Source organism: Phocoena sinus, chromosome 2 (assembly GCF_008692025.1).
Source record: "Phocoena sinus isolate mPhoSin1 chromosome 2, mPhoSin1.pri, whole genome shotgun sequence".
Lineage (NCBI taxonomy): Eukaryota > Metazoa > Chordata > Mammalia > Artiodactyla > Phocoenidae > Phocoena > Phocoena sinus.
The window spans coordinates 116,356,431-116,383,088 of record NC_045764.1 but is presented as its reverse complement, the minus strand read 5'-3'; the positions used below and the strand labels follow the sequence as shown (position 1 = coordinate 116,383,088).

Sequence of the window (26,658 nt, the reverse complement as noted above, 5' to 3'; positions counted from 1 at the left end):
TTTCTTTGCATCATGATTCTTTTGTTACCCTATGATAAAGCACCTTTATCACAGAGTAAAAAAGGTTCCAAGGCATAATCTCCAATGGTGTATGTAATAAACTATTCTGCACTTGTCCTGAAAACAGGCAATGGTAGATTTAGTTCAATCTTAAAGATAAATTAAAAAATTGTATGGACTTAGAAAATTTTTCACTTGCCTACAAAATTTTCACTAATTCCACCTCTACTTGTCAATTTGATCCTGCTCCACTCATATTTATTTTCTATCAGCTTCTCATCTATTCAATCTAAAAAAAAATTTTTTTTCATATAGCCAAATACATTCCTAAGCCAAAAAATCTTAGTTTTGTTCATAATTTCATATGATTAGAAGTGACTACCGTGATGTAATTATTTTAAATTATCCCTTAAATTAAAAAAAAGTAGGTATCCTGAACCAAATCGCAGGTTTACTTTTTTCCCCAAGGCTTTATATTTTTAATTATAATTCTTTTGTATATTATATATTAGGTTCCTCTCCTCCATTACAAAAATTCAAATGATAATCTAAATAAAGATAATAGAAAAGAATACTTAATATGTTTGATGGGCTCTTGCCTTTTAGCATCATGCTGGCACATGCTAATTTTCAAGCCAAAAGTATCCCAGTCTATTAGACAGACTTGGCAATTTCTTTCTTTTTTTTTTTTTTTTTTGTGGTACGCGGGCCTCTCACTGTTGTGGCCTCTCCCGTTGCGGAGCACAGGCTCCGGACGTGCAGGTTCAGCGGCCACGGCTCATGGGCCCAGCCGCTCCGCAGCATGTGGGATCTTCCCGGACCGGGGCATGAACCCGTGTCCCCTGCATCGGCAGGCAGACTCTCAACCACCTGCGCCACCAGGGACGCCCAGACTTGGCAACTTCTACAGCTTAAATAGAGTTTAGATCATTATTCAGACCCAACATTTAAAAAATATTGACACCATGAATTTATAAGTACACATTAACAATACCCTCTTTTTATTGAAAACAGTGTGCATTATTTGTAGTGAAAGAAAAATCATGCCTTGATTAATGCAATTTTAATAAACCAAACTCTTATTAAGGCAAATTATACATTTGATTCTTGGTATCTATACTTAATATTCTTTAAAACTAACAAAGATTACATGCATGCATTGAAGGAAGACTATACACTCTTATGTATGTGCTTCTCTCATTGGTTAAGAAATAAACTCTACATTGAAAAATGTATGTATTTGAAGTTTTGACCTAACACAGTGGATTAAGGTTTAGGCAATATTTACTCTGCTGTATTTTGATTCAGAAAGGGCCATATGTGAAGATATGATCCTGACCAACTTTACTATGTTTCTATAATGGTCTTTCAGCAAAAATATTTATATTAAATACAGTGAGGTATAAAATAGTTACAAAATAAGCTGCAACTTTATAGCTACCCATTGGTAAAAGTCTGTAGTTAATACATTTGGATAAATAACTCAAGTCAGCAGCAAAGTGGTTAAACATTTGTGATTTGATTTTATCTCAACTTGGAATGTGGTTGGAGTGTTCCACTTCTAACAACTGTTTGCTAAGTTAAGGCTTTAGTGTTTACACAGTGTTGAATGAAGCAGCCTGGTCACCAGATGTGATTGCTTCCCCAGACTGTCGTTTTTTTCTCAGTCAGATCACTGTCCTCATGGTCCCTGTTCCAACCTTCTTCCTCAGGACGTCCACCAGCCTTTCCAACCTAAGTTGGGGGCAGGGGGGCAAGAGGGAAAAAAGTGATTATAAAACGTGCAATTATTGTCAGGAATGTTTTGGCTGAAAAAGGACAGTATTTGCCTGTGACCAAGCATTCTTGGTAGTCATGTTAAGAAACAAAGCATTACTGTAAGTGAGAGACACGGGTGCAGAGTGCCAAGTATTTGAGGTTAAAAAAACAGCAAAAACACAAACTTTAATCCAGATCTTCAGATTATGTCAGCATTAGATGCTACATGAAAAATCTAAGATACTAATTTTAATACATTTACCTACTTGCATTACGGTTATGAATGAAATCATTACTATGCAACGACAAGATGGCATATTAAACATAGAGCAGTTTCAAACTGATTTTCACCAAGAGTACATATTTCAATACATAAATACTATCAGCCTTAGATCTGTTACCTAGCTAAATAAGTAACATATTGGTATACTGTACAACTGTTATGCATTAAATTTCTTCTGTTTAAAGCCAGGTATTAGGTGGCTAAGTTGGAAAAACTTGATATCTCAATGGTATGAATATAACTTAAATGTATAAAAATGATTTGATGCTAATAAAACCAGACTTTCTGTACTACATTTTAAAAGTTTCTATTTCTGAGTAATATAAATAGGCTATCAATGACTATATATGCTTCTGAGTCAAAGATAAGTGACTTTTCAGTTGATTAAAAATTCACCAATTATACTGAAAATAGAGTCAAAAATTCAGAAGTCATTCTGTAGGTTCTTAGACTACTCTATGGGAGGGAAATCACATTCATTGAATGAGTGACAGTTTTGCTTGACAAAAGATGATGGAATCAGATCATTAATTGATTTTTTTCCTTATTATTTTCTTTCCCGCAAGCATAAAACCTCAACAAAAAATCTTGCTTGGTGTTACACACACAGAAATCTTTATAAGTGAAAATCACACCCAGCAGTTTTCATATACACAAAGCTCCCTCCTCAAAGACTGGTGAGTGACACAGTCTAGTCTGTTCCAGCTTACCTCATTTATATGGACCCATGCATGAGGGTCCTTTGCAAATAAACACAGCACAGAGCTAGACACTAACGGAATGAGGGTATTCTTAGCGTCATACACACTGGTTTAGATGGACTAATTGGATGCATGCAACACTGAAAACAGCTCAAGTTTATTGGATGATTCTGCATATATCAAGACTTCTGTTAATAGAAAACAGGAATATGAAACAATTCAGTGCATAAAAGTATCTTTGCTTTGAGAAATATAGTAATGATCTTAGAGTAAAAATGCAAATCTTGCTTAAATTTATTACTACAAATTTCTCAAACGTAAATTTTACACAAGTAATATACAACCATTAAACCACGTTTAAGCTAGTGATGCAAATACTTGAACTAGAAGATTTACTGGACAATTCACTGTATTCACAGATAAGTCTGTATTAGTTGGACTTTCCCTAGTGATAAAAACTAGTGCTATTTTATACACTCTGAATATTATGATTCATAGGATTACATAGATCCTTTAAGACACAGTTTCACTACGTTGAATTGTGGAGGAGGGGGAAGAAAAATGCCACTATGAAATTTTAACTGTACTGTAAAATATGATAATAACTTGAATTAACTGTTAACAAATGACTCCCAGGAGAAACCTTGGTATGCCACTAATAGAATTGCTCAGGATGTACTGTAAAAAGTTAGAAAATATTACTTTCTAGATGGTTAAATATATCCCTCCCCTACAATATCATTTGCATTACTATTAAAAAAACTTCCTCGTAATGTAAAAGTAAGCTCTACTCTGCACAGTTATCATCACTATGAATTCTGAATCAACGGAATGCCGAATTACTGAGATGAACCTGTTTTGTGCTTCTTTTGCCTTCTCCTTTACAGATGGACTCATTTTACTTTAGTTTCTTTTTCACACAGTAGGATATCTTTCCATTTAGAACTCTTAATACATCTTGCTAAGGTAAGAGGTTAGAAGGAAATACTTAAATATCACATTTTGCAATGTATTTACTATATTTCAACAATTACTAGAACCACCACATTCTCAGTTTATTCAGGTGGAATGATTTATGAAAATTTGATCTCAGAAATGAGAAAAATGTCAATTACTTAGTTTTGTAAAAGCTTACTGACTTTGGAAACACAATGAAGCACCTATTCTTTCCTGTAAGGAATGGACTACATCTGCCAAACATGGACTGTGCTGACAGGAAGGTAGGTGTGCCTGTCTGTTGAACCATCTTGCAGGATCTGCCTACAGGCTATTCTTTACTGTCCAAATCAATAATATCCTTCAAAAAATTACATACTTTAATAAAATAGGGCCCAATTGCTTTACATGTTGCTCAGCAATAGCTTCCCACAAACTTCATGAATAGGAAAAGGGTTAGATCTAAGATTAGAATTTCTCTATTTTAAATGATGAACTGAAGCACGGACAAGGAAACCCTCATACAACGTCCTAAGATAAGACAGTAAGAAATACGGCCTGGTTTCCCTGTTCTTATTGCAAAGCTACTTCCACTAGAGTTTTGGCTACTAGAAAGCTACAGATTTCAGATTATAGGTTAATGTATTATTTGTCTTAATAGCTTCATTAAACTGTTTCCTCAAGTTACTACTTAAGTCAAATTGGGTATTTTTTTTAACACCTCTATTACAGTATAATTGCTTTAAAATAGTGTGTTACTTTCTGCTTTAGAACAAAGTGAATGAGCTATACATAAACATATATCCCCATATCTCCTCCCTGTTACATCTCCCTCCCACCCTCCCTTTCCCGCCCCTCTAGGTGGTCACAAAGCACTGAACTGATCTCCCTGTGCTATGTGGCTGCTACCACTAGCCATCTATTTTACATTTGGTAGTGTATATTTGTCCATGCCACTCTCTCACTTTGTCCCAGCTTACCCTTCCCCCTCCCCGTGTCCTCAAGTCCACTCTCTACGTCTGTCTTTATTCCTGTCCGGCCCCTAGGTTCTTCAGGACCATTTTTTTCCTTTAGATTCCATATATATGTGTTAGCATACGGTATTTGTTTTTCTCTTTCTAACTTACTTCACTCTGTATGACAGACTCTAGGTCCATCCACCTCACTACAAATAACTCAATTTCATTTCTTTCTATGGCTGAGTAATATTCCATTGTATATATGCGCCACATCTTCTTTATCCATTCATCTGTCGATGGACACTTAGGTTGCTTCTATGTCTTGGCTACTGTAAATAGAGCTGCAATGAACATTGTGGTACATGACTCTTTTTGAATTATGGTTTTCTCAGGGTATATGCCCAGTAATGGGATTGCTGGGTCGTATGGTAGTTCTATTTTTAGTTTTTTAAGGAACCTCCACACTGTTCTCCGTAGTGGCTGTATCAATTTACATTCCCACCAATAGTGCAAGAGGGTTCCCTTTTCTCCACATCCTCCCCAGCATTTATTGCTTGTAGATTTTTTGATGATGGCCATTCTGACTGGTGTGAGGTGATACCTCATTGTAGTTTTGATTTGCATTTCTTTAATGATTAGTGATGTTGAGCATCCTTTCATGAGTTTGTTGGCAATCTGTATTTCTTCTTTGGAGAAATGCCTGTTTAGGTCTTCTGCCCATTTTTGGATTGGGTTTGTTTTTTGGATATTGAGCTGCATGAGCTGCTTGTAAAATTTGGAGATTAATTCTTTGTCAGTTGCTTCATTTGCAAATATTTTCTCCCATTCTGAGGGTTGTCTTTTTGTCTTGTTTATGTTTTCCTTTGCTGTGCAAAAGCTTTTAAGTTTTATTAGGTCCCATTTGTTTATTTTTGTTTTTATTTCCATTTCTCTAGGAGGTGGGTCAAAAAGGATCTTACTATGATTTATGTCATAGAGTGTTCTGCCTATGTTTTCCTCTAAGAGTTTTATAGTGTCTGGCCTTGCATTTAGGTCTTTAATCCATTTTGAGTTTATTTTTGTGTATGATGTTAGGGAGTGTTCTAATTTTATTCTGTTACATGTAGATGTCCAGTTTTCCCAGCACACTTATTGAAGAGGCTGTCTTTTCTCCACTGTATATTCTTGCCTCTTTTATCAAAGATAAGGTGACCATATGTATGTGGGTTTCTCTCTGGGCTTTCTATCCTGTTCCATTGATCTATATTTCTGTTTTTGTGCCAGTGCCATACTGTCTTGATTACTGTAGCTTTGTAGTATAGTCTGAAGTCTGGGAGCCTGATTGCTCCAGCTCCATTTTTCTTTCTCAAGATTGCTTTGGCTATTCGGGGTCTTTTGTGTTTCCATAGAAATTGTGAAATATTTTTGTTCTAGTTCTGTGAAAAATGCCATTGGTAGTTTGACAGGGATTGCATTGAATCTGTAGATTGCTTTGGGTACTATAGTCATTTTCACAATGTTGATTCTTCCAATCCAAGAACATGGTATATCTGTCCATCTGTTTGTATCATCTTTAATTCCTTTCATCAGGTTATAGTTTTCTGCATACAGGTCTTTTGTCTCCTTAGGTAAGTTTATTCCTAGGTATTTTATTCTTTTTGTTGCAGTGGTAAATGGGAGTGTTTCCTTCATTTCTATTTCAGATTTTTCATCATTAGTGTATAGGAATGCAAGAGATTTTTGTGTGTTAATTTTGTATCCTGCTACTTTACCAAATTCATTAATTAGCTCTAGTAGTTTTCTGGTAGCATCTTTAGGATTCTCCATGAAGAGTATCATGTCAGCTGCAAAGTGACAGTTTTACTTCTTCTTTTCTGATTTGGATTCCTTTTATTTGTTTTTCTTCTCTGATTGCTGTGGCTAAAACTTCCAAAACTATGTTGAATAATAGTGGTGAGAGTGGACCACCCTGTCTTGTTCCTGATCTTAGAGGAAATGGTTTGTTTTTCAACATTGAGAACGATGTTGGCTGTGGGTTTGTCATATATGGCCTTTATTATGTTGAGGTAAGTTCCCTGTATGCTTACTTTCTGGAGGGCTTTTGTCATAAATGGGTGTTGAATTTTGTCGAAAGTTTTTTCTGCATCTATTGAGAAGATCATATGGTTTTTCTCCTTCAATTTGTTAAGATGGTTTATCACATTGATTGATTTGTATATACTGAAGAATCCTTGCATTCCTGGGATAAACCCCACTTGATCACGGTGCATGATCCTTTTAATGTGCTGCTGGATTCTGTTTGGTAGTATTTTGTTGAGGATTTTTGCATCTAGGTTCATCATTGATACTGGCCTGAAGTTTTCTTTCTTTGTGACATCTTTGTCTGGTTTTGGTATCAAGGTGATGGTGGCCTCGTAGAATGAATTTGGGAGTGTTCCACCCTCGGCTATATTTTGGAAGAGTTTGAGAAGGACAGGTGTTAGCTCTTCTCTAAATGTTTGATAGAATTCGCCTGTGAAGCCATCTGGTCCTGGGCTTTTGTGTGCTGGAATATTTTTAATCACAGTCTCAATTTCAGTTCTTGTGATTGGTCTGTTTAAATTTTCTGTTTCTTCCTGGTTCAGCCTCGGAAGGTTGTGTTTTTCTAAGAATTTATCCATTTCTTCCAGGTTGTCCATTTTATAGGCATATAGCTGCTTGTAGTAATCTATCATGATCCTTTGTATTTCTGCAGTATCACTTGTTACTTCTCCATTTTCATTTCTACTTCTATTGATTTGAGTCTTCTCCCTTTTTTTTCTTGTTGAGTCTGGCTAATGGTTTAACAATTTTGTTTATCTTCTCAAAGAACCAGTTTTAGTTTTATTGATCTTTGCTATTGTTTCCTTCATTTCTTTTCATTTATTTCTGATATGATCTTTATGATTTCTTTCCTTCTGCTAACTTTGGGGTTTTTTGTTCTTCTTTCTCTAATTGCTTTAGGTGTAAAGTTAGGTTGTTTATTTGAGATGTTTCTTGTTTCTTGAGGTAGGATTGTGTTGCTATAAACTTCCCTCTTAGAACTGCTTTTGCTGCATCCCATAGGTTTTGGGTCATCATGTTGTCATTGTTTCTAGGTATTTTTAAATTTCTTCTTGGATTTCTTCAGTGATCTCATGGTTACTTAGTAGTGTATTGTGTGGCCTCCACGTGTTTGTATTTTTTATAGATTTTTTCCTGTAATTGAGATCTAGTCTCATAGCATTGTGGTTGGAAAAGATACTTGATATGATTTCAATTTTCTTAAATTTACCAATGCTTGATTTGTGACCCAAGATATGATCTATCCTGGAGAATGTTCCATGAGCACTTGAGAAGAAAGTGTATTCTGCTGTTTTTGGATGGAATGTCCTATAAATATCAATTAAGTCCATCTTGTTTAATGTATCATTTAAAGTTTGCATTTCTTATTTATTTTCACTTCGGATGATCAGTCCATTGGTGAAAGTGGGGTGTTAAAGTCCCCTACTATGACTGTCGATTTTTCTTTTATGGCTGTTAGCATTTGCCTTATGTATTGAGGTGCTCCTATGTTGGGTGCATAAATATTTACAATTGTTATATCTTCTTCTTGGACTGATCCCTTGATCAATATGTAGTATCCTTCTTTGTCTCTTGTAATAGTCTTTATTTTAAAGTCTATTTTGTCTGATATGGGAATTGCTACTCCAGCTTTCTTTTGATTTCCATTTGCATGGAATATCATTTTTCTTCCCCTCACTTTCAGTCTGTATGTGTCCCTAGGTCTGAAGTGGGTCTCTTGTAGACAGCATGTATATGAGTCTTGTTTTTGTATCCATTCAGCCAGCCTATGTCTTTTGTTTGGAGCATTTAATCCATTTACATTTAAGGCAGTTATCGATATGTATGTTCCTATGCCCATTTTCTTAATTGTTTTCGGTTTGTTATTGTTGGTCTTTTCCTTCTCTTGTGTTTCCTGCCTAGAGAAGTTCCTTTAGCATTTGTTGTAAAGCTGGTTTGGTGGTGCTGAATTCTCTTAGCTTTTGCTTGTCTGTAAAGGTTTTGATTTCTCTGTCCAATGTGAATGAGAGCCTTGCTGGGTAGAAAAATCTTGGTTGTACGTTTTTCCCTTTCATCACTTTAAATATGTCCTTCCACTCCCTTCTGGCTTGCAGAGTTTCTTCTGAAAGATCAACTGTTAACCTTATGGGGATTCCCTTATATGTTATTTGTTGATTTTCCCTTGTTGCTTTTAATATTTTTTCTTTGCATTTAATTTTTGATAGCTTGATTAATATGTGTCTTGGCATGTTTCTGCTTGGATTTATCCTGTATGGGACTGTCTGCACTTCCTGGACTTAACTATTTCCTTTCCCATATTAGAGAAGTTTTCAACTATAATCTCTTCAAATATTTTCTCAGTCCTTTTCGTTTTCTCTTCTTCTTTGGGACCCCTATATTTCAAATGTTGGTGCGTTTAATGTTGTCTCAGAGGTCTCTCAGACTGTCCTCAATTCTTTTCATTCTTTTTTTCTGTATTCTGCTCTGTGGTAGTTATATCCAATATTTTATCTTCCAGGTCACTTATCTGTTCCTCTGCCTCAGTTATTCTTCTATTGATTCCTTCTAGAGAATATTTAATTTCATTTATTGTGTTGTTCATCATTGTTTATTTGCTCTTTAGTTCTTCTAGGTCCTTGTTAAACATTTCTTGTATTTTCTCCATTCTATTTCCAAGGTTTTGGATCATCTTTACTATCATTACTCTGAATTCTTTTTCAGATAGATTGCCTATTTCCTCTTCATTTGTTTGGTCTGGTGGGTTTTTACCTTGCTCCTTTATCTGCTGTGTGTTTCTCTGTCTTCTCATTTTGCTTAGCTTACTGTGTTTGGGGTCTCCTTTTCGCAGGCTGCAGGTTCATAGTTCCCTGTGTTTTTGGTGTCTGCCCCCTGTGGCTAAGGTTGGTTCAGTGGGTTGTGTAGGCTTCCTGGTGAAGGGGACTCATGGCTGTGTTTTGGTGGATGAGGCTGGATCTTGTCTTTCTGGTGGGCAGGACCATGTCTGGTGGTGTGTTTTGGGGTGTCTGTGAGCTTATTATGATTTTAGGCAGCCTCTCTGCTAATGGGTGGGGTTGTGTTCCTGTCTTGCTAGTTGTTTGGTCTAGGGTGTCCAGCACTGTAGCTTGCTGGTAGCTGAGTGGAGCTGGGTCTTATTGTTGAGATGGAGATCTCTGGGAGAGGTTTTTCTGTTTGATATTATGTGGAGCCGGGAGGTCTCTGGTCGACCAATGTCCTCAACTTGGCTCTCCCATATCAGAGGCACCGGCCTGACACCCAGCCTGAGCATCAAGACCCTGTCAGCCACACAGCTTAGAAGAAAGGGGAGAAAAAAAGAATGAAGGAAAAAAAACAAGTAAAATAAAACAGTTATTAAAATAAAAAAATTATTATTAATTAAAAAAAAAGAAAAGCAATAAAAAAAAGAAAGAAAGAAGAGAGCAACTAAACCAAGAAACAAATCCACCAATGATAACAAGTGCCAAAAAAGTATAGCAAAAAAACCTCACAAAAAATCTGAAAACGTACAGACAGAACCCTAGGACAAATGGTAAAAGAAATACTATATAGAGAAAATCACACAAAGTCCACCACGTCAATTTTGGGATGATTCGTTGTCTATTCAGGTATTCCAGAGATGCAAGGTACATCAAGTTGATTGTGGAGATTTAATCCGCTGCTACTGAGGCTGCTGGGAGAAATTTCCCCTTCTCTGTTCACACAGCTCCTGGGGTTCAGCTTTGGATTTGGCCCCGTCTCTGCGTGTAGGTCGCCTGAGGGCATCTGTTCTTCGCTCAGACAGGACGGGGTTAAAGGAACAGCTGATTTGGGGGCTCTGGCTCACTCAGGCTGGGGGGAGGGAGGGGTACAGAATGTGGGGCAAGCCTGCGGCGGCAGAGGCCGGCGTGACATTGCACCAGCCGCAGGTACACCGTTTGTTCTTCCGGGGAAGTTGTCCCTGGATCACGGGACCCTGGCAGTGGTGGGCTGCAGTCTCCCAGGAGGGGAGGTGTGGATAGAGACCTGTGCTTGCACACAGGCTTCTTGGTGGCCGCAGCAGCTGCCTTAGTGTCTCATGCCCGTCTCTGGGGTTCGTGCTGATAGCTGCGGCTCCTGCCTGTCTCTCAAGCTTGTTTAGGCAGTGCTCTGAATCCACTCTCCTTGCGCACCCTGAAACAATTGTCTCTTGCCTCTTAGGCAGTTCCAGACTTTTTCCCGGACTCCCTCTTGGCTAGCTGTGGCATAGTAGCCCCCTTCAGGCTGCGTTCATGAAGCCAACCCAAATTGGGTAAGTATTTACTGGTGCATTTCATCTGCTAGTTTAGTAACACATTATAAGAAAGTAAATTGATGACATTGTACATAAGTAGGAAATAATAGTTACAATCTATTATTTTCTATAACATAAAATTTTTTGTAAACTTAAAAAATACATCTGCAGCTACACTTCAGAGAGAAATCCTAGTTCTTGCAGTTAACATCACTTTTATACTTTCTTTGTGACTATGTAAGATGTATGTACTACAATGAAATACATAGTTTTCCATCAAGTAGATGAACCATAAGTTATTTACCAATTTTTTGAATTGGTTTACTTTCATTTTTCAATCTTAATGAATATTGTGATACATTTTAAAAGGCAAGTAATACATAATGAATACTGACTATGTGCCAGGAACTATAAGAAGTAATTTATGCACATATTTAATTTTCATTACAACTCCATGGAGTAGATGTCATCATCAGATGACAAACCAAAGCATATAGAAGGTAATTTGATCAGAGCCATACTGCTATTAAATTTTGGAGTTGGAATACATTGCAAGGTGTAATTACCACAACCCTCATCTCTCTGATGTGCTACATTGCTTCCAAAAGTACTGTGACTTTTGAGGTTTATTTTTGATTTTTTTATGGGGTTGGACTACTCTTACTGACTAGATAATATTTTTTGCAAAGTGAGAGAAAGAAGTGAAAACAGGACAAATTCCTTATCCTCAACTGAAAAATCTCTCTATAGCTTCCATTTTTGAGAGCAATTTTTTAATCTGTCAATGGAGAGGAGAATTCTTGTTGGCTGGACAATTTCCTCCACAGAAAAAAACATTCCATTCCTACTATTTAGGCAACGAGATTGCCTGATCAAACATATTTGGCTTCTGAATTTCGTTTTTCTAGGAGAAAGAACCAGGGAAATCCAAGAGACATGGATAAAAATCATCCTTCCAGTAGAGGAGACAGAAAAGCCACTAGAAATGCTGCCCTTTGCATTGGCCATTAGTATCAAAGATCTTGCCCTCTTTTAATCATGGCAGCAGGATGCAAAAAAGATTTAAATGTAGTTTCTTCTTTTACTATTATGGCTGTTCTTCCTCTGCTGGTCTCTTAGATGTTGTTTTATCACCTTTTCATAACACTTTTCATACTTTCCTCAAAAGTTGTTATTTGTTCCCTTGATTCCACTTAAATGCTTATGGCTCCCCAACACAGACCATTAACCTAAAACTCTCCTCTGAGTTTCAGACTCAAATATCCAACTGCCTTCAAGATATCTCTTGTTATTCCACAGGATATGATAACGAGCATATCTAAAACAAAGCTTATTTTACCTTCCATGCATATTTCAGTATTTCTTATTTTGATTAATGTTGCCATTCATTAACTACCCAACATTTAAGTTGAAAAAATTTAGAAAACCTTGGTCCATTGATTTTTTTTCTCTTACTGCAGCTTGGACCTGTGAAAACTTTTTGATGAAACCACTAATGTAGACAGTGGGAAGCAATAAAAGGGTTTTAACTCATCTAGTAACATCATTTACCTTTTAGAAGGAGCACACTGGCAAGAATGTAGAGATGGGATGGAGGCAAGTTGGCCTATAGGTATGGAATCCAGATAGCTTCTAGTGAGCACAAAAATGTGAATGTACTTAAGGTCACAACATTGCATACTTTAAAAAGTTTATGATATAGATTTAAGTTCAATCAATAAGGATTTGTTCAGTAATTCTTATAAATGAGGTACTGTTCTAGGCATTGATTATTCAAAGACTAGAACATGATTCTTGGTCATAAGGAGCAGTACGGTGGGGAAGCAGATCTTTATATGGTAACTGCAATAAGTTACTGGTAAATGCTGTACTAAAAGGATAAGCATGGGTACTATACAGAACCTACCTTGGGCAGGGAAAAAGAACAAGGGCCTGTAAAGGCTTTCTGATGATACCTGAGTTAAGTTTTGAAGGATAAGGAGGAAACAGTCACCTCAAGAAGGGTGGGAACACAGACGGTGCGGGATGGGCATTTCAGATAAAGGAAATAATACATATACAGGCACCGAGGTATGAAAAGCATGATGTGTGTCAAGTCCTACCAGTTGTATGGTTTCTCAGGATCATGAAGTAGGGGGTGGAGGATGATGGGAAATGAGGCTGGAGAGGTTGGTCATGACTAGGTCTTGCTCTAGGTTGTAACTGAAGGCATAGGAGTAGATGGAAATGCTTAGAGAGGGACACAGGAAAGGAGAAGGGAGGTGAGAAGAGGATAGAACCAAGATGAAAACAAATAAAGAGACTGACAAAAGAATCTGAGAAAATAGGGAAGCAAAAGGTAAATCAAGAGTAGGTGCTGTTGGGCTTCCATGGTGGCACAGTGGTTGGGAGTCCGCCTCCTGATGCAGGGGACACGGGTTCGTGCCCCGGTCTGGGAAGATCCCACATGCCGCGGAGCGGCTGGGCCCGTGAGCCATGGCCGCTGAGCCTGCGCGTCCAGAGCCTGTGTTCCGCAACGGGAGAGGCCACAACAGTGAGAGGCCTGTGTACCACAAAAAAAAAAAAAAAAAAAGTAGGTACTGTCACAGAATTCAGAGTAGAGAATTTCAAGAAAGGAGTGATCAACAGGGTTAAATACTTAAAACAAGATCAAGGTGAAAAATGACCATAAGATTTGGCAATTAGGAAATGACAACCTTTTCCGTGCAGCTTTAATGGCACAACAGAAGTGGGATGAAGCCTGAATGGAATGTGAAAAAGTGAAGACTAAGTATCAGCTTGGTTAGAAAGTATAAAAGCTTGGATAGAAAGTAAAGAGGATTATAGTTACAGGAGAATATATGGCTGAGGAAGTTTTTCAAGAAATGGATGGCATGTGAATATGTTTATGGACTATGGAAGAGAAGATTGTAGGAAGAAGCTAAAGTAAAAGGGAAGAAGATGATACCTTTTTTTTTTTTTTTTTTTTCGGTATGCGGGCCCGTCACCGCCACGGCCCCTCCCGTTGCAGAGCACAGACTCCAGACGCGCAGGCTCAGCGGCCATGGCTCACGGGCCCAGCTGCTCCGCGGCACGTGGGATCCTCCTGGACCGGAGCACGAACCTGCGCCCCCCCCGGATCGGCAGGCGGACCCCCAACCACCGTGCCACCAGGAAAGCCCAGATGATACCTTTTTAAGCAGGGTCTCAGAGGATGGAATCATACGCAGAATTTGCAGCAATATCATGCAAAATATGACTGGACAACTTTTCCTTGGAGATTAAAGGGAAAGAGGTGGGAGGAATACAGCTGTGGATAACTTTGTAGGTGTGGAGGAATTTAACTGACAGAACTCACCATTGCTAGATTCAATTTTCCCCAAGGAGTTAAGAGGCAGAGTTCTCCGCTGAAAGCACAGGGTAAAGAAAAAGGCTGGAGGAGAATGGTAAAGGTTTAACGCGACAAGAAAGGGAGGTGATCTGGGACATGTAAAAGGAATGTTAGTGGGATTGATGGGCCATTGACATTGAAGTTTCTTAGCATGAACACAGAAGTTGGGGTAGAGAGGAAGACACTGAATCAGGTGCCTGAAACTCACATTAAAGGAATGGCACTGATCAGGAGATCAGTAGATATCACTGAAGAGGAGAGAGAGAGAGAGAGAGTGATAATAAAGCTGGGTGGTACAAACCTCAAAGAAGGGAGGATTTTTACGTGGATGCAGAAGGTATGAAAGTAGCAAAGGGGAACCAGAAAACTCTCCTTCCTAGTATATAGGGTATGGGGAAAAGACCAGGGTTCAGTGGGCTGCTAGGAAAGAAATGCCCTTGGTAAATTCAAGTTTCAGGTAGAATGTATGTGTGAAATATTCAGTGCATAAGGTGTGGAAAGACGCAAGGTAGTAACAATGGAAAGAAGGTTCCAGAGGCAAAATGGAAAGAGTCGAGATCAGAGGATTATAGAGAAGGAAGAAAAGATGGGGAAGGGGACTTCCCTTGTGGTCCAGTGGTAAAGAATCCGCCTTATAATGCAGGGGACATGGGTTCGATCCCCAGTCAGGGAACTAAGATCACACATGCGACAGGGCAACTAAGCCCACATGCCACAACTACTGAGCTGTGTGCCTCAATTAGAGTCAGCGTGCCGCAAACTACAGAGCCCATGCACTCTGGAACCTGTGCACCACAACTACAGAGCCCACGCACCATGGAGCCTGCACACCACAACTAGAGAGGAGCCTGCACGCCGCAATGAAAGATCCTGCATGCCTCAATGAAGATCCCGCGTGCCGCAACTAAGACCCGACGCAGCCAAAAAAAAAAAAAAAATCTTTAAAAAAGAAAGAAAGAAAAGATGGGGAAGGAGAAAGCACACAGCTCCAAGAAAGAGGATAAATAATCGATATAGTGTACCCACTCTTCCATGCATAAACTGTAACCAATGAAATAAAAAGTTCCTTTTCAGTTTTAGGCACACTATGTAACTGAAAGATACAGACTAAGATACACAGAGATGCATAAAAAATGTACATATATACACATATTTATAAATATGTAAAGACACGACCACATAAATATGAACATATATGTGCACAAAAGTATGGTTAAGAAATAAGGGAATATCAATAGAAGAAAGAATAAAATGGAGAAGATTATTCACATTTGAAAGAGAATAGAGAAAGAATTTGAAAGTGAAAAGGTGAATGTAGAAGTAGATGGGAGAGTGGGCTGAAAAGTCATGGCGAAGAAAGTGGAAACAATAATTGGTAGAAAGTGGTTAGAATGGTGAATTGAATAATAACGTCGTCAACATTTTTCTTATATTAATAGGAAATTGGCCTCCTTGGATCTTCTACTTACTGCCTAGACCTACCCTTTAAATCATTACCTTACTTGATTCCCTGTATGAGGTGTTGTTAAAATGTTAAGAGAATTGTCATGTCCTTACTGTGTTATTTTTTTCAAGGTTAATACTTCCAGCTATCAATGGTTTTTCACATTAAAGTTAATAGACTGCTCACCATATTGATTATTCTTTGTGCAGGTTCTCCAGCATGTCTAGTGTTTTAAAAAATATTAAGCCTGATCTAATAATAATCCAGTCTAATCATTAGAAAGGAAAGTGGGACTGATATCTCTCTTGATCTGGACTTTTACTTCTATTTTGATGCTGCCATGTTTCACTACTAGCTTACACTGAGCTTTGGTGCAAATGAATCTACCCACAGGCCTGCTTTGCCTACCAAGCCAAGCCAAGTCTCTCCTATATTGGACATATACAATTAATATTTCTGTATCAGTTATTTATTGCTGTGTAATAAACCACCCAAAACTTGATGGCTTAAAACAACAGCTATTTGATTTCATCATGTTAATTTGGGCTTGATGCAGCTGCGCAGTTCTGCTGGCCTTGCCTTGAAGCACTCATGCAGCTGCAGGCAACTGGAGCTGGGTGTTCATATGCCTGACAGTTGGTGTTGACTTCTGGCTAGGACTCTCTCTTCTTATGGATCTCATTCCCAAGTAGACTAGCCCAGACTTATTTACATGGTGAGCATGAGTTAGCAAGAGGGGAACACAAGCAATACTCTTGAGGCCTTGTTCAGAAGTTGTACAACATCACTTGGTTTATTTTATTGGTCAAAGGGAGTCACAGGCCACCCCAGATTCAAAGGGTGGGGGAATAGATTCTACCATTTGACAGGAACAGCCACAAAAAAATTGTGGCTATATTGATCCTAAATGTTATGTAACTGAAAAAAAAAAAGGCTACCAAGTATACCTACATTTTACTATAAAACAAAGCTTTAACCCAAATCTGTGAATCTCTGATGGAGGAATTTCAGGTATCAATTGATAAGTGTAAAAAAAGGTACATTTTGGAATTTGCATTATCTCTTAAACAACACCTAGGATGTCATCTCTGTCAATCATCTCTGTCAATATGTAAGACTGTCCCAATTTGTTGTCAACTGGGTGCTTTTTGCTGGATCTACATTTATTTTGAAATAAGAAAGAAAAACAAAAAATTTGGTACATGCAATCAATATTTAGTTTTAAAGCATTGTTACTAAACATTTACTAATTAGTTTGTTGATTTCTACCATAATTTTCAATTTAATCAAACCTAATTCAATCCTTTCCCCAAAATCTTTTTGCTATATAAAACATATTTTGTTATTAGAATAAAAAATACAAGGAAATCATATAACAGCATATCATTCAGATATGTTGTTATATCAAGTACTATCATTCATTCATTCAGAAATATTTCTTGAGTATTTATTTTGTGACTGGCACCTTTTAAACAGTTGTGTTCTAAAATGTTTTTAATGTGTCTACTGTAGATGTATGTTATATGAAGTCTTTTTATAAATACAAAATCCTCTGTAAAGATGTGCCATGAAAGGAATTTTCAGCTATAGCAAGTTATGATATAGTGAGCTCAGGTTATACCTTTGCAAATAGTCCTAAGGTTTTATATATTGTGGACAAGAGGGTGTATTCACAGGAAGATAATGAGAAAGTGGGAATAAGTTGTCCTCACACATCACAATTTTGGGTCATTTAATTTACTATACTTTGTTTAGCTTCACTTTTAGATTTATATTAACACTAAGAAATTGCTTCCCACCTTGAAATTATGCAATAAACTTGGATTTATCTTTGAGATTAAATAGAATATAGAAAAAACTTAATATATGTATATTCAACTGTGCTTAGATTAGATATATGACATTCCTTATTCAATGTCACTAATATCTAAGGCAGACAAGGCAATGAAAAGTTACCTATATTTTAAACATAGACTAACATTTGCTATCTTCTAAGTAACCTTGAAAAATTAGTCTCACCAATCAATCATAGTATCAATTAGTATCAATTTAGATGACTAGTAAACATAAAAGTTAGAAATAGAACAATCAAAACATGTGAAACTTGGCATTCTTTACTTTTATTTCACCCTGCTTAAAAATTATAACATGGAGAAGAATTAAAGCTGTATTTCCTTCTTTATAGGATCTCTAAAGTAATTCTACTTCAAGTTTTGGATTTTAATTTAATAACTTTGGTATAATTTTATCCAGGGCTTAATTAAGACTTTGTTAGTAAACTAGATGTCCAGATAGTCCACTGGATTCCAATTGTCTATGGCAGTACTAGTGCAGTGGGTGATACTATTAGGAAAGTACTTACAGAAGATAATGGAGTTATTTTGCTTAAGCCCCTAACTTAACATCATAAAGTGACTGAGATAATAGGATGAATTAAGATCAAGTGACAATTTTATTGGGCTCTTTAACTTTGTCTATCAGAGGGTATTTAAGCCATTTGTAAGATTCCCCAGAAAACTCAACACCAGTAACAAGCTCATGAAGCTCCATGAGGGCAGGGACAATATATATTTTGTTCATAACTGTATTCTTGTAACTAGCAGAATAGGCTCTCAAAAATCAATAGGATATTGTTCATTTGTTTGTGAATAAATATTACACACACATGCACATGTCAAGGGTTTCTGCAGAAGGCACATTAAGTGATAAAACAATTATTTGAAAAGAACAGACTTCTCCCACTTTAAATGCAGGGAGTTTGGGGGCTTGGTGGGAAAGATGTTAAATGAAATTTCATTCTTAGTGAGAACTAAGTTAAGGTTATCCTTTTTGTATCAGGAGGAATTTTGTCAATGTGATAACAATAAATTACTAATTCTGAAAACCAGCATCTTCAGCCCTTCTTGTTGATTTTGTATCTTATCAGGAGAAAAAAATGAAGCATACAAAGGAATAAGATTGCCATGGATGCACCTTCTATGCATCTTATGCATCTTCTATGTGAGAAGCTCAGAGTCAAAAACAAGCAGGCACATGGCAATGTAGGAAAAACAAATTGAAAATAAGGTAAACCATTTTAAACTATTCCATTAAAAACTCTTGATTTCTAAGAATTGAAACAGTGGTATGTTAGTGGTATTTTTTTAAAAGGACACAGATTTGGGAAAGTTCCGTTTTCCTTTTTTTTAAAAAAATATTTATTTGGCTGCACGGGGTCTTAGCTGCAGCTCACAGGATCCTTGTTGGGGCATGCGGGATCTAGTTGCGGCATGCGCATCTTTAGTTGTGGCTTGTGGGATCTAGTTCCCTCACTAGGGATCGAACCTGGGCCCCCGGCATTGGGAGTGTGGAGTCTTAGCCACTGGACCACCAGGGAAGTCCCAAGTTCTCTTTTTCTTATTCTGGTTTCTGTGTTTTGCCCCTGCTCTGCAGCTCCTAGGATAGTCGTATGAACTACAATTTGCATAAATTATATCTTAAGGCACATAGAAGACCTTTATTTCTTTTAGACTGAAAGACTATTGATTATATCACTCTTCTATTTAAAATATCACAGTTTCACTATTTTTAGAGTGTATTTTGTTAACAATTAAGGGTGATAAGTCATTTTCTTCTTAAATATTGTTTCAAGAACTGTTCAGTAACATTCTCCTAAAAGTTCCTTTTTCCGATGAAAAAACTGATCCATGGTTTCAAGATAAGGATAGAGTAAACAAAAGTTTGAAGTTTAATCTCATTCATGATATCATTAGATGGCTAGGCAGTCACTGCTTCTTTCTGTCAGTTTAAAATTGTATGTTATTGATCTTAGATACTTTATATATAGTCATATTTTTAATACGAACAAGAGAAATTAATCATTCTAAAATATCAAAATTTAGCTAAGTAATATAACTATGAAAAGGCAGATTTCTCTGAAAAGTTTATGATGCATACTGGTCATAAAACATACATTATTTAATTAGAATTCCCATCAGAACATATTAAAGGAAAATGTTTATAAAGATCTATACTATATATGTAAAAGAATGAAAGAGGTTTATATTTTCATCTATCTCAAAAGAGCATCTATTCCAAACATACACACATTCTTTGGATACAGAATTCTGGATGCCTTCAAAGAGAGCATTTCTGACTGTTTCATTTCCTCCTGATTTCTTATTTTATATGCCCTTGTAAATGTAATTTCCATTCTTTAATATCAATTCACTTCACAGTTAATACTTTTCAAGCACCACAGAAGACTTGAAATTAAGTCACATGTATCTTTCTTTAAGTGTTAGTATTAAGGATGAAATGGGCTTTATTCTCGGTATCTAGATTATTCGGTAAGTGAGTGACGTAGGGACATTAACTTTTTTGAGCTGACAGGACAGTAGTAAATTGCAACAGGGACTGAGCTACAAAGATCTGAAATGTGAATTGTACTTATGTTCAAATTTACTTACAGTGAGTAACTTATTCACTGAGATGGATTTTTTACATGATTTCCTTTAGACTTACAGTATTTGTAGTGTTAACAATACATATAGGTTTTTATATTCTAGAAACTACCTTAAATTTGCCACAAGTAATAATACGTAAGGCCTCATATATTTATAATGATTATGATTTACAGAGTATTAGAGGGAAATTTGTAAGGCCAATAAAACCTATTCTCTTATCTTAATTGGTAGAGCTATTTCCATCTGGATGTGAAGAGCTGAGCCTCAAACCTGCCTTCTGATAAAATTGATAAAATCCTAAAGGTTTTTCTCATATTCTATAAGGCATCATACATGAAAATTATGATTTGTTATTTTTCCTTAGACTAGGTTTGGGTAATACGGTAGTGTTTACATCTTCTGGTATGTGTTTTGTTACCTAAATTTGGTAGAACTCCTTCTTTTGAGTAAATAATCTAGGTGGTATTAATGAATAATTGCTATAAATCTTTGCTAGTAGGCTGTCATCATCATGTGTCTTTTTAAACAAAATAATTATAAAAATTTTATAATTTTAAATTTTTAAAAGTTTAATTTTATAATTATTAAAATAATTATAAAAATATATGCAGCAGAAAGCAACATATATCTGGACTTTTAAATATTCACCCACCAGCCTCGTTCAGACAATTCTTCCCAATGCTATCGCCTCAGGAACTGATCTGCTGCTTGCCCACTAGAGGAGTTACATATTGCCTTTTGAAGAATGACACCTCAAACCACAGCCTTGACATTTGGCCTATCTTTGAATGGCTTCAGATACAGCTCTTAAGAACAATCTTTATCATCTAGAATAACTTTGGACATTCTTTTAGCACTGAACTCCACAGAAAGAGTTTAATTATGTGGAAAAAAGGGTTATATAATCTAAACTGCTATCATTCTAAAGACATTCTCATGGGTATTTCTATTATTTCCAGAGAAGAATCCTTAGAAGCCCTTCCCTTCTTTTGCTCTTCAGTTTCTGGAAGCCAATTTTGATGAGTTTTATATCTGCCATCTGAGAGTACTGTTCTCAAACTCAACTTAATATTTTTTCTCATAAGTTTATAAGTTAGAGTTACACAAAAAGAAAATGAAATTAGTTCTTAGCACTGAACTAAAGACATTCTATTAATGGCACTGTGTTGTTCCTATCTCTTAGGCAGAAAATCTTAAAATACCGACTACTTCTTTACCCTTCACATCTCTTTAGTCACCAAATTATATTGTTTTTCTCTATAGTGTTTCTGTTATGAATTCCTTCCTCCCATTCTCACTGCTATCAGCCTATACCAGCATACCAGTTCTCTATATTATTAGACTATATTACTGATTTCTTCTTAGCTGGTATTCTTATCTCTAACACCAACCTGCTTCAATTAATCTTCCACAATACTAAGTGGGACTGATGTTCCTAAAATGCTATTTCCATCATGTAACCTTTGCTACTTTCAAAACTCTACAGTGGCTTCTTATTTCCTATCACATGAAATCTAAATGCCTCTGCATACTTTTGAAGGCTCTCAGTAATTCAGCCTAGCCTCGCCTACCTGATGTCATCCCACAGGAACCTCTGCTCCTGCCAGGCTGACCTCTGTACAGTCTCCTCTCATATATTATACTCACACCTGTACCTCTGCTTCATTTATGCTCTTTCTCTCCTCTCTTATCCTTTCTTCTTTCCTCTGTGCTAATTTGTATCCCACCCACTCTACAGGGCCAAGGTCAGTTTCCTTGAGGCCTTCCTTTTCTCTGTATTACCTGCACTGAACAATTAACAAACTATTCAGTACCATTCTGTTAAATAATTAAAAAGGGCAATACATATATAAATATGTTACCAGCACTACATACAGATGCAAGATGGCAGACACTCTAACAATCCCACTTCTAGGAATCTGTGCCCTCTCTAAACATTTAGCTACAAGTATGTTCACTGCAGCAGTATTTGGAAACAACTAAATACCAATTATCTAAATGTCTTGTGAGCAAGAGCTGTATAGCATACTTTTCACTTATTCCACCAATTTGAGTGCTACATACGTAAAACAATTTTTTGGTGAGGTGTCTTTCTCTGTACCTTGTAATAACAGTAACATAGATGAAAATAAAATCCAAATTCATTGATTCCTCCCCATTACTGGTCCATATTTCTCACTAAAATCCCATATCTTTCCAAGAGATAAAATATTTTAAATTCCATATAGTAGTCAGACTAACAAGAAACACAAGAAACTTTTTGCATTAATGCCTACAATGAAATGGCTAGGAGAAAAGGTATTGCCAGCTGTAAAGGAACAAGTTGCAAGAATTAATCATACTCATAATCGTTATCTTTTTGCCAAAAAGTTTCCACAGGCAGCGTGCTTCTAATGCTATGTACATACACTCAGCAACTTAAATCATTCATATGAACCTGTCAAAAGTGCTGGTCCACTATTTTGACATGCTTACTGAGAACAAAGGATAACTTACAGTCGTCAAAGCAAGCTATTAACTCCTGTCTAAACTTTCTCTCTCAATCTGAACTACTGTACGATGGCTCTTTGATGGGAATCACACTCTGCCTTTTTCAGCTTCACATCATTCTGCTCTATTACATGCCAGCGTCTTTGAAGGCTGCAAAAAAGCCATACTAACAAAGCATAGACATTTTGAATAAAAAGAGTCTCAGTCCTTGTACCATAAGGAGTACATCTAAAATTCTAGCTATCACTATATATCCTTATATAGTGATATAACTTTTTAACAATTTAGGTCATTATTTTAATAGAAAGTATTTATGATAATGCGTGCTATAATTACAGGGCAAGATGAAGTATTATCTATCTACTATTAAAAAACCCAGCACCATATTTCTCCTTTCCATATGGCTGAAGAGATTTAAATCTGCTGTTCATCAATGGCATCTCTACAAATGGCCTAACTGTACTCCTAATTAACAGAAACCTTTTCTAACAATTCTAAATACTTTTTAACTCAACGATTCCACTTCTAGGAATTTGTGTCTCCTGCAGTAACTGCAGATATGCGCAAATATTTAGATGCAAGAATGTTCATTGCAACAGTACTTTAAAACAACTAGTAACAATAAATGAATTAGTTAAATAAATTATGGTATCATACAATAGATTTAAAGCCATTTATTTAGTAAAACATTATGTATAATGATATAGAAAGTTATTCATAACATATCAAGTGAATCACGTTATAAAACTGTATGTACTATATGAAAACATTTTTTTAAATGTCAAGTTGCTTAGCAATATTTTAAAAATTTTCTAAAGTTAGTGTATATTGCTTTAGTAATTTGCATATATATATAGTGGTTAAAAAGCATTTTAAAAATGTTTTGCCTATCAAAACAATATTATTTAATATTTCTCTTGATAAAGATGAACACATGTTCTTAACTACTAAAGTGAACAAGAGGTCATTTAAAAGAAAAAAAATGCAACCTCTTTCTATTCTCATTCTCACTTATTTTTTGTTGAACTCTCCACAGGTTTGGGGATTCAATAAGGCTGACAGAGAGCATGAGGCTTAAAAGTTACCCGTGGCTATAAAGTATTTTTATTCACTGTGTATATTTTGCAGGTTTAAAAATTTTACTTCTTGCTAGCTAGAAATTTCCCAGAAAAATAAATGAAGGGGTCATAATGTACACAAAGATGGAAGGACTATTTATTTCACTGGTTTTTTAACATCATAAATCAAGGCTGTACGATTTTCCAGTTAAGTTTTTACAATATTTAAAAACATTATTTGAACTGAAAGAGACTTCTTATATAGTGAAGGCTACCTCAGGTACTTTCCTTTAATCTCCCACACCCAAATGAGGCCAATCCAGCTACTAAGAGCTCAAACCTCTCATTGTGTTTTGATCCTGTTTGTTTTATCCTTTCAGGATATTTGCTTTGGAAGAGGAGATTTATAGCTGAAGAACTATGACTAAATAGCTTATTTGCTAAGATAAACCAACCTGCATTAGTATTAAGGTAAAAAAACTATTACCTACTGGACTACTGATAAAAACAACCCTTTCTTTAAAAGAAAAAAGGTACACAAAAATCAAGTTTATAAATAGTTTTAATGCTTTTTCTAGACAGATAATCATGAGTAACAATAAAAAAAAACCCTCAACTAAGCAACTTAACAAATAAACCTGACACTGTAACAGAAAAAGTCTGTTGAAAAAAAAAAAGTTTTAAACAAAAAAAGTTCACTGTACATATAATAAAAAGCTAATTTATTTACTATCCAAAGAGTTCTTTCAAATCATCAAAAATTGATTAACAGTCCAATACAAAAATGGGAAAAGGTCATGAACAGGCAGTTCACATAAAAAGAAAAATATACTGCAATAAATATTAAAAATTGCTTAACTTTATTCATAATTAAGGGAATACATATTAAAATAAGATATAATTTTTCATCTTTCAGATTGGAAGGTTAAAAACTTTGATAATACTTAATAGTGGTGAAGCTTAGGGAATAAGCATTCTCGCAGATTATTGTTGGTTGATACAACTTTTTTTTTTTTTGATACAACTTTTTAACAGAACAATTTAGCAATACTGAAAATTAAAGACACATACTTTTTTTAACCTTAAATTTTTCATTTCTAGAAATTTATCCTATAGATCTAGTGAAAGGACTACACAAAAATATGCTTAAGGAAGGCTGTTCACTTGTAGCATAGTTTGTAAGAGCAAATTTAAAAAACCCAAATAAACAAACCCAAATTCTTTTCTCACAGAACTTGCACTCTAGTCTACAAAAGATATACGTATACAGTAATATGTTTTAAGATTCAAAGTATTATTTCACAATGTTTTGTATTGGCTGGGAATTAGCAATTAATGCTTATATTTTTGAAAATCTGTAAGGAAGCTGATAATATTTTAGAGACTGAAATTTCAAAGTTAATTTTTTTAGCACTATTAAGATACACACATTCGCCTTTATCTTTCTTGGACACATCAGTATACATTCTTATTCATGGGTAGGCAAAATGCTTTGCTTAAAACAGGGATCATATTCACAGAACTGTGAGGAGAGGTTTTTAGGGAGGTCAAAACAACTTAAATATGGGCTCTAATGAGAACTTGATGCTCTAAAGTAATCTGAATTGTTTCTAGTTTCTCCTCTCTTTTAGTGGCCCATCCCTCAAAAGCTAGCTGGAGCCTGTAATAAAAGGACATCTTTTCCAGAGAAAACCACAGATCCCTCTTTCAAAAAAAATCCTTTAGGTGTGGCACTTGACTTTTTACTTAACACAACTAATAGGTGGTTATGCATCTCAGTAAACATAAAACTTAATTGACTTGTAAGATTCCAGAAAAAAAAATTAACAACAATGGAATAAAGTTTTGGGAAAATGTTGAAATAAAAACAGTTTCCACTGTGACAAATCCCTCTCAATAAATTCAGCCTAGTCCATTAAGTTACTACATTATCTAATACTATAAAGCAGAATATATACAACTACCTGGACCAGAGACCTGACATAAATATTAGCCTGGAGAAGCTAATATTTAATAAAGTTATTAAAATTTCTATTTAAAAATATTTATCACACTTTTGTGGTTCTTATATCCCTAAAACTTAAACAACTTTTGCTATTCCATAATCTCTTAGAAATACTAGTGGTAAAGAAGCCATTAGGAATATTCTCCACTTTTTCCCACTGATTCTCCTAATCATTGAGAGATAGTCAATATACCATCATAGAGGAATGAGTGAGATCTTTCCTTTAAATTTCAATGATTGATATTATAGGCACAAAAATAATGCAAAGTCTTCATTGGATATCCTTTTGTTAATTTATCAGGTTCCAATTACCTTTTTATGGAAAAGGAGGCTCTATTCATAATCCTTTAATGTACAATTTCAAAACTGAAAAAGCTCTGAAAAAGCAAAAGTATTTTTATAAGTTTGTTGCAAACTCATGTAACAGCAAAACCTGATCTAGGGTGGTAATTCATATACGTCACTGTGCTTCTCCACAACAAATGAAGATGTTAACTAATAAAGAGAATATACATCATATTACCTTTACAAAATTTGAAAAATTCTAAATTCTGAAACACTTATAGTCCTTAGGGCTTTAAATGAAGGATGCAGATCTGATTAGATTCTGTGTTGTTATTTCTTTAGTAGGTGAATATTGTACATATGCTATAGCATATGCAATATTTTAAGAATCAAAATTTGGGAGGGCTTGAATCTTAGACCTTTTTTCTATGGCATGCTGTAACAGGTAACCAAGACTACTAGCAACATAACCCACAGAATTAATGAAACATATATGCTTTTCACAACTATGAAACCTCCCCTGACTGATCCAAGTCTGATACAGGTATCCTCTTTAAGTGTTCCCATAGTAACACACACTTCCTCTTTATAATTGCTGTTTACTTGTCAGTATCCTT

General features: G+C 35.8%; 1 protein-coding gene across 7 annotated transcripts in view; it reads right to left on the bottom strand.

Moving 5' to 3' along the window:
• Positions 1-970: 970 nt before the first annotated feature.
• MIPOL1 (mirror-image polydactyly 1) overlaps positions 971-26,658 on the bottom strand; it is a 323,322-nt gene continuing 297,634 nt past the window's right edge. For 5 of the 7 annotated variants that reach the window (XM_032623178.1, XM_032623177.1, XM_032623182.1 and 2 more), the window contains one exon: positions 974-1,734. In XM_032623178.1, the coding sequence (XP_032479069.1) occupies positions 1,668-1,734 (67 nt within the window). In that variant the 3' untranslated portion in view covers positions 974-1,667. Of the gene's footprint in view, positions 1,735-26,658 lie in introns of all 7 variants that reach the window. The other 2 variants (XM_032623183.1, XM_032623176.1) reach the window with 2 other exon arrangements.